At 44.6% G+C, this 12792-nt stretch overlaps 1 protein-coding gene across 4 annotated transcripts in view; it reads right to left on the bottom strand.

Moving 5' to 3' along the window:
- Positions 1-994: 994 nt before the first annotated feature.
- Positions 995-12792, bottom strand: part of CDH26 (cadherin 26) — a 29020-nt gene continuing 17222 nt past the window's right edge. Inside the window, exons 10-18 of one of the 4 annotated variants that reach the window (XM_028735369.2) lie at positions 10628-10770; positions 9959-10192; positions 8112-8342; positions 7260-7393; positions 6632-6712; positions 4717-4821; positions 2106-2210; positions 1835-1921; positions 995-1364 (exon numbers count right to left, since the gene is read on the bottom strand). In XM_028735369.2, coding sequence (XP_028591202.2) covers positions 1170-1364; positions 1835-1921; positions 2106-2210; positions 4717-4821; positions 6632-6712; positions 7260-7393; positions 8112-8342; positions 9959-10192; positions 10628-10770 — 1315 coding nt within the window. In that variant the 3' untranslated portion in view covers positions 995-1169. Of the gene's footprint in view, positions 1365-1834; positions 1925-2105; positions 2211-4716; positions 4822-6631; positions 6713-7259; positions 7394-8111; positions 8343-9958; positions 10193-10627; positions 10771-12792 lie in introns of all 4 variants that reach the window. The other 3 variants (XM_028735367.2, XM_028735370.2, XM_028735368.2) reach the window with 3 other exon arrangements.

Below are 12792 nucleotides of genomic sequence, written 5' to 3'. Positions count from 1 at the left end.
TACGGCAGGGGTATACTATGTGTATGACAACTGTTTGTTTATGTCACTTGATGCTGCACTAGCTTTCGCAGCAAGGGTTACCTAAAAATGGGGGAGTGATGTTAGGATTTTTATCTCACCGTGCTGCTCAGCAAGTAGCACTATGGTTGTTTATATCATGTGAGTGTCTGAGAGCGTGAGACAGGAAGTCTCAGTACTGCTGGAGAAGTTACTTTCACTTCAGTGTGAGCTGCTGTTCTGTACTGGTGCTGAGAGAGCTGATGGAGTCTCTGTATAAAGGTAAAGGGACCCCTGACCATTAGGTCCAGTCGTGACCGACTCTGGGGTTGCGGCGCTCATCTCGCTCTATAGGCCGAGGGAGCCGGCGTTTGTCCACAGACAGCTTCCAGGTCATGTGGCCAGCATGACTAAGCCGCTTCTGGTGAACCAGAGCAGCGCACGGAAACACCATTTACCTTCCCGCCGGAGTGGTACCTGGTTATCTACTTGCACTTTGACGTGCTTTCGAACTGCTAGGTTGGCTGTAAATAAAGTACCGGAAGTTTTAAAACTATGATGTCTTTTTCTTCTGCAATGAGATGCCAGAAGACGAGCGTGCTCCTCTCAGGAGGGAGGGGTCGCTTATCACCGGTCTCTTTGGACTGGGGAAGATTTACAGCCAGAGGGTGACCACCGGAGAGACACCCCGGTGTCTTGGGAAGGTGGTGGCCTTCCCGGGCGGTTTTTCAACATTAACATGGACCTTCAGTGATAGGCAGAGCTGGCAGAGAGCAGATAAGTTGGTGGGGCAGCATCCAACATGGTGCCCTCCAGACATTGTAGACTACAGCTTCCATCAGGCAACAGTCCCAACCAACACACATGGTGGAAATTGTATTCCAAAACATCAGGAGAGCACCAAGTTGAGGACAATTGGCTTAGGGTAGCTTAAGCTTTTATGTTATTTTTCTGGATAAGACAATGCGAAGCACAACATTTCCCACAATGCAACATCAAAATTTAAAAACACGGTATTTATTGCAAGATAAAAAAAGAATCCATTTATTCAAGTATAAAAATTCAGCAGAATGAATGCTGGCAAAAATCCCTTTATGAACGGCATAGCTATAGTTCCATTTCAAATTAAACTGGGAGGATTCCCAGCTGCTCATAGGGCAGCTTTAAAGGAATCACTTGCTGCAGATTTTGTCAAGAGTGGTGAACTTCGGCCCCAAAGTAGCCAAGAAATCGGGAGGTAGGCTGTGATCATCCACAACTGGTAGGGAGAGAACGGATTCACTTTTCTCCAAAATTCCTTCTTCTGCATAAACATGAGGAGCGTAAGAGACCCCGTTATCTTCTAGATCTGCGATGTGGTTAAGTTTCTGAGGAAAGAAAGTAAGCAAAAGAGCATTTAGATAGCTAAACAAGAGCGCCTTCCTGCCTCTACTACATGGATGAGAAATTTGTGGCCCTCTAGACATCGCTGGATTACAACTCCCATCATTCCTGACCATTGGCCGTGCTGTAGCTGGGGCTGATGGGAACTGGAGTTCAGAACAGGCCTGGAGAGCCAAAGGTTCCCAGCCCTGCTTAATGAAATAAATCTTTGTTATCTGCAGCACATTCAGGGAGAAGGACAACAGCTCAGTAGTAGAGTATCTTTTGTGCATTCAGGAGCTCCCTAGACTGATTTTCTACCCTCCCCGATTTAAAATAATTTGGTGGCAGGAGAAGATCTTTGGGCTTCTGCATTAACAAAAGCAAATTTGAGCCATTATTGAAACTCATTCCACTGGACGCATTTCATAGTTCTTGGAGAAGGGGAACTGATGAACCTCTTCCTGTTTCTCACTTGATTTAAGATTTCATCCAATGTTTCCAGCATCCGGTCATGTGGGTTCTTCCAGCGCTTCTTACTGTTTTGGGGGAGCAAGGTTGTCTGCTGAAGCAGAGAAAATGAATTTTAGAGCCATCACCTGCTTACATTCCATCCAGAATTTCTTCAAATGTAAGGGGAAACTATGAAATCTACAGATAGCAATTTTTTGTAACGTGACACATCTTGAGTTATTAGAGATTAAAAGTGTGGGGGTGGGGCGGGATCCTGTTGTGATTTATCTAACCTGATGCCAGCCAGGGATCATCTGGAAATATTCTGGGATGGTTATGGGTGAAGCTATACTTCCAACAGGCACTGTCAGCTTTGCTTGGGTCATTCTATGGTCATCCTTTAAAAGAAAATGAAGGTTAGCTTATAAAAATACAGTTGCAGTCCAGGTATTTCCATGCATCTTGCTAAAACCACTCTCCTTAAAATTAGAATATTTGAAACACATTAGGACATGAAACTGCAGAAAGCCTCAGGACAGTTCACTATAAAACTGCTCTCTCAAGTCCTGCAGAACACTAGCATGCAAACATGACTGCCACATAAAACACATTGTCCTCTGGTGTGTGGACAGATGGAACAGAACAGGAGTGAAGAACCTTTTTCGCCCAGTGGGTCAGATTCTCCATTTCCGAGCACAATTCAAAGTGTTGGTACTGACCTTTAAAGCCCTAAACGGTCTCGGTCCAGTATACCTGAAGGAACGTTTCCAACCCCATCATTCTGCCTGGACTCTGAGGTCCAGCTCCGAGGGCATTCTGGCAGTTCCCTTGCTGCGAGAAGCCAAGTTACAGGGAACCAGGCAGAGGGCTTTCTCAGTAGTGGTGCCCGCCCTGTGGAACGCCCTCCCACCAGATGTCAAAGAGAAAAACAACTACCAGACTTTTAGAAGACATCTGAAGGCAGTCCTGTTTAGGTAAGCTTTTAATGTTTAACAGACTATTGTATTTTAATATTTTGTTGGAAGCCGCCCAGAGTGTCTGGGGAAACCCAGCCAGAGGGTGGCATATAAATAAATTATTATTATTATGATTATCATCATCATCATCATCTCCCCCAACCCTTGTGATCCAAGTATGGCAAGTGTGTGGAGCCACCCAGCTGTCAATTATCCAATGCCTCAATGGTGTCAGGTGACCTTGCCTGCCAGGGACTTTCAGACGCCCATTTCAATTCAAAATCCCTGCCTCCAACTTTGCAGTGGTGGTCATAGAATATTGATAATTTTCTGGGAGCAGAAAGTCACAATTGCTACAAACCTTTCTGCTGCCTGTAGCTATGACAAGTGCTCCTCTTTGCTGTAAGGGCTTTTCATCTCTGTGCTGCGTGATTTTTATCATGTATTTTAATATGCTTAAAGTGTTTTACTCTAGTTTGATAAATTTCCATTTTATTGTCAGCCACCTTGAGCAATATTCTGAACGATAAATTAACAAACAACGTATTCTTTTATATTCATTGCATGCAGTGCTGCTTATGTCCTTCTGCAATTCATTTTCTAAGGTGTTCTGTAATTGGCCTTCCTTTGTAATGTCTTAATGTGAAACATTTAAGGCAATATTTTTGTTTCCTGTTAACTATATTTAGATTCATATTTTAAATCTGATCTCCTGTAATGTTTTGTTTTTGAATGCTTTGATGTTTTAATGTAGGTTCCTTCATAAAAAATATAAAGCAGTATAAGGATAAAATGAATAACTATTTTCTGCAAAAATATGGTGAAATTATGTAACTTATGTAATTTACATAATTAAATACATAAAAACCCTAAATTACATTGCCATTAATTATTCCACCCCATTCATTTTAATGCAAAGGAAATGCAATGTAAAGTTGGGGGCATAATAAAGAACTGCTGCCGCTGTTGCTGCTGCCCAGGACTGACCTGCTGGGAGCCTGAAGGGCTGTTATGTACTGAAGTTCTCACCCTGGGCCAGCAGGGGGATACTATAGATAGTTTTCACTCAGGTCCACATATGCAAATAAGGAATTGAAAGTGACGCTAAGTGATTGGATAGTTACAGAAAATTGTTACTGGTGCATTGTAGTGGAGCTCTATATAAGCAGGCTGGCTGAACCCTTCAGTTCAGTTCTGTTCTGGCCTGTGAATAAACAAGAGCTGTTTGAAGAATCGCTGTGTCGTCTGATATGTTCACCCACAACTTAACACGGCCCTGTCCTGGTTCTCTCCACCTGGCTTGGGGCAGGGCCTGACAGGCTCTACAAGGAGTACTGCTGCTGCTGCTGCGCAGAGAGGGCTCTGTTTTTGTTTTTTTTAATTGCTTTTATTTTTTATCTATGTCATTTTGAATTGTGACTGATATTAATGCTGTATTCTTAATTTTAGATTTTATGAATTATGTGGAAATTGTGTACTTTCTGATGTGATTTATCGTTGGTGACTTTTGTTAAAGATAAAGGTAATTATGTAAATCTTGTCATTCTGTAAGTCGCCTTGAGAATTGTTTTAACCAGGGGTCAGCAAACTTTTTCAGCAGGGGGCCGGTCCACTGTCCCTCAGACCTGGTGGGGGGCCGGACTATATTTTGGGGGGGGGGAATTGAACAAATTCCTATGCCACAAATAACCCAGAGAGGCATTTTAAATAAAAGGGCACATTCTACTCATGTAAAAACACACTGATTCCCGGACCGTCCACGGGCTGGATTTAGAAGGAGATTGGGCCGGATCCGGCCCCCGGGCCTTAGTTTGCCTACCCATGGTTTTAACTATGGAAAAGCAGCATACAACTAAAATGATGATGATGATAAATGATTGCAAACTGAAAGCAACAACAAAATCTAGCACCCGTGAACTACTGCATACCATCATACATTTTTCTATACCTGAAGCAACGGTGGTTTCGTACACATTTTACTCACAGGTAGGTTTTGTTCATAGTGTACTTGACTGGATGTCCGTGAATGTGAGGTGCTCGCTCCAGTTGGCCTCTAAGAAATAAAATGCCAAAAGAAATGACTGGCCCCTATCCAGCGCTGTAGCTCTGCTGACATAACAAGACTTCCACATGTGCAATGGAGTCAATTTCCCTCCTTCTCCTGCCTCCTCCACTCCACCCTCAAAATCAGCTCCAGGTGGTTGGAGACCTTCTAGAGTAGATTTTTGAGGCACATGGGGAAAAGAAAGGAAACAAAACTCCATTTGTGCCAGCAGGGGCGCCTTACCCATATAGGCTAGTGGTGCAGGGAGCCAAGTTCTGGAGGGCGCCAGGGAAGAGGCAGAGGCTGGACACGGCGCCTCCCAGCATCAGCTCGCCGCCCTCACCTGCCTCCGCCATGCTCTGCCGAAGCAGCACCACACCTGGAGCCTCTGCTTGCCATGGCCACCATGGCACGAAGCAACCAGCTGGACCAGGAGCCGCTGTATCCAGACTCCACCTCTTCCCCGCCAGAGGAGCTGCCCTCCAGCAAAGCTGGGGGCTGGCAGTGCCGTCCTCCCTAAAAAAGGTCAGCAACTATGGGAAATGGGGGGGTGCATTGGAGGGATCTTTGCACCACGGCGCTGGATAAGCTTAAGACGGCCCTGGGTGTCAGCAAAGCCCTGCTGGTGCAGCATGGGATGCAAGACAATATCAAGGCATTAAAAGCATCGGACAATAAATAAACAAGCATATACAGTGGTACCTTGGGTTACAGACACTTCAGGTTACAGACTCCGCTAACCCAGAACTAGTACCTCGGGTTAAGAACATTGCTTCAGGATGAGAACAGAAATCGCACAGCGGTGGCACGGCGGCAGCAGGAGGCCCCATGAGCTAAAGTGGTGCTTCAGGTTAAGAACAGTTTCAGGTTAAGAACGGACCTCCGGAACGAATTAAGTTCTTAACCCGAGGTACCACTGTATAAGGACAATTTGAAGGAGCTCAATCCCAACATACAAGGCAGATTTCAGCCCTGAGTGATTGCCTTCGACAACATCCTAGGCTATGAGATACCTACAGGCCTCTGACCTCCAGGTCAATCCCTGCCTCTGGCATTAATGGCCTGCTGAGAACCACCCCAGCCTCCGTGAGCTGGTCTGAAAGGGGAGCCAGTAGCTTTTGTATAGGATCTTCCACATGATCAGGAGGCCCTTCATGATGCAGACTCCCACTCACCTACACAAGTGCCTCTAAGAATAGCCTACAAGAGGAGAGACTTTTGCTGAACAAGCAGAGTTTGAGGGTCAGAGCAGTTATCTTTCAGCAAGGCAGAGACCCCCGGATAGCTTTCCAGTTAGTCCAATATGCACTCTATGCTAGAGATGGGTGGATCTGCCGTTAGTTTCTCAGTGTTTCTCATTTTTCCAATCTTAAATTCACGACCACGTCAGTCTGCGAATTTTTTTGTAAAAGCCCTCGTGTACATTTGAGCATTTGAGTATACACATTTATGGATGCGATTTCCCCATAGCATACATTTTGGTATGTCATTTTCAGCAAGGTATGCATTTTTAATCAAAATTGTGCCCTAGTATATGCATTTTTGTACACATTACTTGGCCTAAGAACTTCATTGCAAAATTCAGAGAACTGTGAATTTTGAAGGACGGCTTCCTTACAGTTCATATATTGTTGGGGAAAGTGTGAGTTAGGCAAGTTCACCTTTAAAAGCAAACTGAAATAAATTTCTCTCCTAATATACCCAATAGAAAGGGAGGGGGGAGGACAAACAAGAGCAACACCAGGCAAGGAAACTGTACTGTTCCATTACAGGCCCTTTAAATATACATTCAATAAAGCTCAAGGAGTTCTGTGGTTACCTTAATTGTTTGTGCTTTCTCTTTGGAAATTTGTGCATAGACTGTGGATGATGTAGCAGGATCTCCCATATCGGGTGTATCCTAAATGGGACATTAAGTCAAAATCAAATGCATTATTACACGTTGGTTGCGTGTGAAGCAGCTGTTCTGAATCGACAGAGAGCAATACAAGAATCTAGCTGGAACTACTAAAATTGTGGGTGCCTTCCTGGAAAAGGTCGACACAAATGTTCTCTGGGGATCTGCTGCCTGTTGAAGGAGTGCCTGCTTGCCTATTTGTCCTGCTAGTATATATGCAAAGAAAGCAGATGTTACAAAGGCACTCCAAGTCTCCACTGCTCTCTGGTCCCAAAGAATCAAAGACTACCATCTTATACAACTCAATAGGAATAAATTCCATTCGGCTTAATGAATCTCACATGATGATTGTACAGTAATCCCAATAGCATTGCCCCGGACCATCATAGGGAGAGAGTACAAGGTGGGCAGGTGCGAAAGACAGCAGAACCCCTACATCTTTAATATCTGAATTGAAAGCTACTGTTGCAGAAGCTCCCTCTTCTATACAACTGCAAGAGCCCTGTGCTGTTTTCCATCTAAAAACACAATGGATAGCAGTATTATTTACCACCTGAGACAAAGCTTGTTGGCTCTCCTCATTGTAGTGGATCAGAGTCTGGTTGCCTTCTTCGTATGGAATGAAGGGAGGGCCTTTCTTCAATTCTGGTGTTGAAGAACACCAAAGTAGGAGAGCTAAGCCCACTGCATAAGAAGGAAAAGAAAAACAAAGGATGAGCTTTAACACTTTTTTGGATGAGTGGGAGGGAAAATCCATCCTAGGATCCCCTCCACCTCCCGGTTAGTTTGTTGTACACCGTTTAAAGATATATTTATATCTTAAGCATATAGAAATTGCCTGAATTAATTAATTCAATAGGTCAAGGTAAAAGGTAAAAGGACCCATGGATGGTTAAGTTCAGTCAAAGGCAACTATGGGGTGCGGCACTCATCTCACTTTTCAGGCCGAGGGAGCCGGCATTTGTGCAGAGACAACTTTCTGGGTCATGTGGCCAGCATGACTAAACCGCTTCTGGTGCAACAGGACACCGTGACAGAAACCAGAGCACACGGAAACACTGTTTACCTTCCTGCCGCAGCGGTACCTATTTATCTACTTGCACTGGTGTGCTCTTGGACTGCTAGGTTGGCAGAAGTTGGGATGGAGGAACGGGAGCACACCCCGTCAGGTGGATTCAAAGTGCCAACCTTCCGATCAGCAATCCCAAGAGGCTCAGTGGTTTAATCCCATGAAGAAGCAGCTCGCCCTACTAATCTACGTGTGCATGCACTCTGAATTGAAATTGAGCACCCACTAAAAAAAATCAGTCACTGACGAACAAGGATAACATGTTTACATTCTCTCTGCACAAGATCTGAGCACGTTATTTCTGCCAGTAAGCAATTTTACGACATCACTCACAAATCAGTAACAGGAACCCAGCCACGATTGCAGCGACTGCTCCTGCTCCAAGACCCACCGACATGGAAGCCAGCTTCAGCTCCTGCTCACATGTGATCCCATCCCGGCAGGAACACACACCGACATGGAGGGTCTGTTCCACATAAAACCCCTGCCTGTCGAAAATGTGGAGCGGCACTTCGTAAATGCCAGAAGGGAGGCTTTTCAACATAAACAGCTCGACTGAGTCATCTAAAGTGGGTGGAAAGGGCGAGAGGAAGAATACTTACATTATTTCTTTTCGCTAATTATAATAATACCATGCTGGTAATGAGACAATAGTGATGGTGCAGACAAGGATGAGCAGGCTGAACCCTTCCAAATATTATTAACCAGAATTAAATCATTTTTAGGTTCTTAAGAATTGAATGGTTGCTTGCAAATCCTCTAGGCAATTCTTTGGTTAGCTGTCCAGCCTTCTTTGAAAACTTCAGAAGAAATGCTTTCTCTTATCATTTATAAAAAGTTAAAGGTACCCCTGCCTGTACGGGCCAGTCTTGACAGACTCTAGGGTTGTGCGCCCATCTTACTCAAGAGGCCAAGGGCCAGCGCTGTCCGGAGACACTTCCGGGTCACGTGGCCAGCGTGACAAAGCTGCATCTGGCGAGCCAGCGCAGCACACGGAAACGCCGTTTACCTTCCCGCCAGTAAGCGGTCCCTATTTATCTACTTGCACCCGGGGGTGCTTTCGAATTGCTAGGTTGGCAGGCGCTGGGACCGAGCAACGGGAGCGCACCCCGCCGCGGGGATTCGAACTGCCAACCTTTCGATCGGCAAGCCCTAGGCGCTGAGGCTTTTACCCACAGTGCCACCCGCATCCCTATCATTTATAGGTAGTTTATTAACCTGTGGCGCCGGGTCAAGTCTCAACTTGAGTCTCTGCTGTGTGAGTAAGAGCTCTAATGATCAAATTACCCTGATAAAAAGGCTCAAACTATGAAAATATCTGCCAACTTTTATCAGTAAAAGACTCTGGGAGCTGCCAGGTAAACTTTTAAACCTCCCCCCCCCTTTCAAAGCTACTTAAATCAACTTTGAACCACCTCCATTGAAAAGCCCATAAAGCTGTGGGCTGGATAAAATAGCCCTACTTATTTCCGAGTACGAAGATGGTACTTACAAGACGACCTGTGGTGTCAGGAAAAGCTGCAGACAACAGGCCAGAGCATGGAGGTCAAAATCCACATCTAACAGCACCTGCCATTCTATCAGGCTTATAGTCGAAGAGGAGATGGAGATATCCTGCAGCCCCATTAGCTCTGCTGAAAGGCCAGAAACTTTTGTCTCCTCCCCTACCTGAACTCTGTCTGTTTAAAAAATGGCTCCTATAGCTTTATTAGTCTGAAGACTGTCAAAGCGATGTACAGAATATCAAAATCATATACAGTACAAGACAAAACCCTATTTGCATTGAGTTTTCCTTGCACTGAAATGAATGGGGTGGAATAATGTAATGACAATGCAATTTGCATAATTTAGCATATGAGATACTATAGAGTTCTGCATGTGAAGAGTACAGTAGTACCTTGGTTCTCGAACTTAATTCATTTTGGGAGTCCATTTGACTCCCTAAACCATTCGAAAACCAAGGCACGTATTCTGATTGGCTGCAGGAGCTTCTGCACTCAAGTGGAAGCCACGTCGAATGTTCGGCTTCCGAAAAACATTCATAAACTGAAACACTTACTTCCGGGTTTGTGGCGTTTGGGAGCCGATTTGTTCAACAACTAAGCCATTTGAGAATCAAGGTACCACCGTACAGGGCAGAACATGGAAAATCCCTACGTCACAGTAGGAGGGTAGCTTACCAAAGTTCTGTCCCAGTTTCCAAGAGTCTTGCACGTTCCCATTGGTCTCTACTAGCTGGAATGTAAAAGGCTCTGCATAGAGATCAGAGTCTTTGTCTTCTGCTTTTACAAGGAATGGGCCTTTTTCTTTTCCGCTGCAGACCACCAGCAAAGATGTAACTAACATGGGAGCGTTGTCATTGAGGTCAGAGAGATGAAGTTGGATAGTGCCTGTGCCAGTTTGTGGTGGAACACCTAATAGGGGGAACAAATGAGCACAATGCTAAAAAAGAGAGAGCGCAAATATTACAGAGCAGGAAGGAACTCACAGAATGAGAAATGGATTTCACCCACTGGCTTTCGGCATCTGACCTCCTGAGCAAACGCTTCCCACACTGTATTTCTCTGTTGCAAATGTCAGGTCATCCACATCATTCAAGCTGGACCTGTTTTGCAAACTCTCAAGAAAGGATCATCTAGGTCAGAGTTTACACTGGGGCCCAAGAAACGGCTCTATGACTGGGAAGCATTTTTAAGACAGCTTCTCAACATATTTTTAGACATCACAAGATAATTCTGTTGCTTTCATTTTCTGCCCGGAAATATTCAAAGCTGAGTGTTAGGTGCTAAACCAGAGCTGCCTTGGGACACTTTGCATCTTGCACCATTATTGTTTGAGAAGATGCTTACCGTCGTCAATGGCGTGAATCACAATGGTGTATATGCTGTTGTTCACGTGGGGAGATTCTCTATCTAGTGTTTTCACATTTGTCACGGTCCCCGAGTGTTCGTCAACAGTCACCCAGCCACCTGGGTCAGAAGCTATTTTGTACCTTAAAGAGGAAATCAAAGGTTTTATTTTTAAATGAGCGATGAAGGCTCCAGAGTAGCTATCATGCAAGGTTTGCTTTCCCACCCTCCAAGAGATTGGAGATCAAGGGTATACTTAGTGCTGTGCTGTGCTGAACATTTCCTTCCACTTCATTTTCCAACCATTCTCCAACAGTGAAAAGAAAAAGAAACTGCACTCATAAAAGTCAGGTGGAAAGAAGAGATTCTGTAAAATTCTCATGGGGGAGTGGAAGGCTTTGGTTGCATTTACATTACTTCCAAAATGGCTCCAGGGTTTTGAGAGTAGGGGTGTCAGGGAATTCAGCCTGAAGCAGTAGCAAAAATTGCCGCCACTCGCGTTTTTGTCCCAGGTCCAGCGCAGAACTCAATCTAGCAAATACAGTGGCTATTCGCTCACATAATTATTGGGGGTCTTTATTTAATCTTACAGCCAATACATAATTTGTGGTGGGGTTTATTTGTATGGTTTTGACATTTTGTTTACATTGAAATGTATGGCGTGAAAATGTTACTAATTACCGTATTTTTTGCTCTATAAGACTCACTTGTTCCTTCCTAAAAAGTAAGGGGGAATATGTGTGCGTCTTATGGAGCAAATGCATGCTGTGCAGCTATCTCAGAAGCCAGAACAGCAAGAGGGATTGCTGCTTTCACTGCGCAGCGATCCCTCTTGCTGTTCTGGCTTCTGAGATTCAGAATAGTTTTTTTCTTGTTTTCCTCCTCCAAAAACTAGGTGTGTCTTGTGGTCTGGTGCATCTTATAGAGCAAAAAATACGGTATGTTAAATTCGTGAAGTAAGCAAGTCCCCCTTTTGTATTTCTATGTTGTGAACTGCCCTATGATCTTTGGGTGACGGGCGATATACAAATTAAATAATTAATAGGGCAGAATTAATTGTGTAAACTATGTTAAATAGCAGACAGCAAGATGAATGGCATAGTATTAGGTGAAAAACAAACAGCCGTGGAAAGAAAATTCTCCACTAGTCTGCATTCTGCAGCCTTCCTGGGTGCTATGCCTCCTAAAATCCCCATGGTTTCCACAGCTGAGATGGAAGGCAGGGAGGCTGTCTTCCATGCACCAGACCGCAGTTTATCATTTTCTTAAAAAGAAAACTTCTTTGACAGTAAAAGCACTGCAATTGCTACAGAAACAAAAATCAGGGTGTGCAACAATCTCACTAACGTGGTAACCATTCTCCCCCAGTATCTCCCACTTCTATAATACCCTAGGGCAGGCATAGGCAAACTCCAGCCCTCCAGATGTTTGGGACTACAATTCCCATCATCCCTAGCTAACAGGACCAGTAGTCAGGGATGATGGGAATTGCCCAAACAGTCCCAAACATCTGGAGGGCCAAAGTTTGCCTGTGCCTGCCCTAGGGGAAGACATCCTGATGCTGATGCTCCCATGTTGTAACTCCACCCATGAGACTTCTTTTCAGATCAGGAAGCATAAGCAGCCAGGTAAGTATACTGTTCTGCAAATATACTTTAAATTTGGGAGCATGGTGACCACATACACACTACCCACGGTCAACTCGCAACAATAATGTAAGGTCCAAATTAATTTATTTTTCATGTTAAGGACATTTTTAAAGTGCTCCATGAATGAAGCAGGAAAAGAGAAGCGAATTTCACAGGGGAATGAAACATTTGAAAAATCGGAAGAAAGGTTTTGACACAGCACTCAAACAGGTAGACTACTCATGCTTAAAGGAAGAAGAAGAGTTTGGATTTGATATCCCACTTTATCACTACCCTAGGGAGTCTCAAAGCAGCTAACAATCTCCTTTCCCTTCCTCCCCCACAACAAACACTCTGTGAGGTGAATGGGGCTGAGAGACTTCAGAGAAGTGTGACTGGCCCAAGGTCACCCAGCAGCTGTATGTGGAGGAGCAGGGAATCGAACCTGGTTCACCAGATTACGAGTCTACTGTTCTTAACCACTACACCACACTTGGCAAAATGGCGGTCATGGGACATGTGATTGGGCAAAGTGTA

This window comes from Podarcis muralis, chromosome 5, assembly GCF_964188315.1.
Source record: "Podarcis muralis chromosome 5, rPodMur119.hap1.1, whole genome shotgun sequence".
Taxonomy (NCBI): domain Eukaryota; kingdom Metazoa; phylum Chordata; class Lepidosauria; order Squamata; family Lacertidae; genus Podarcis; species Podarcis muralis.
This window is presented reverse-complemented; position numbering and strand designations above follow the sequence as displayed.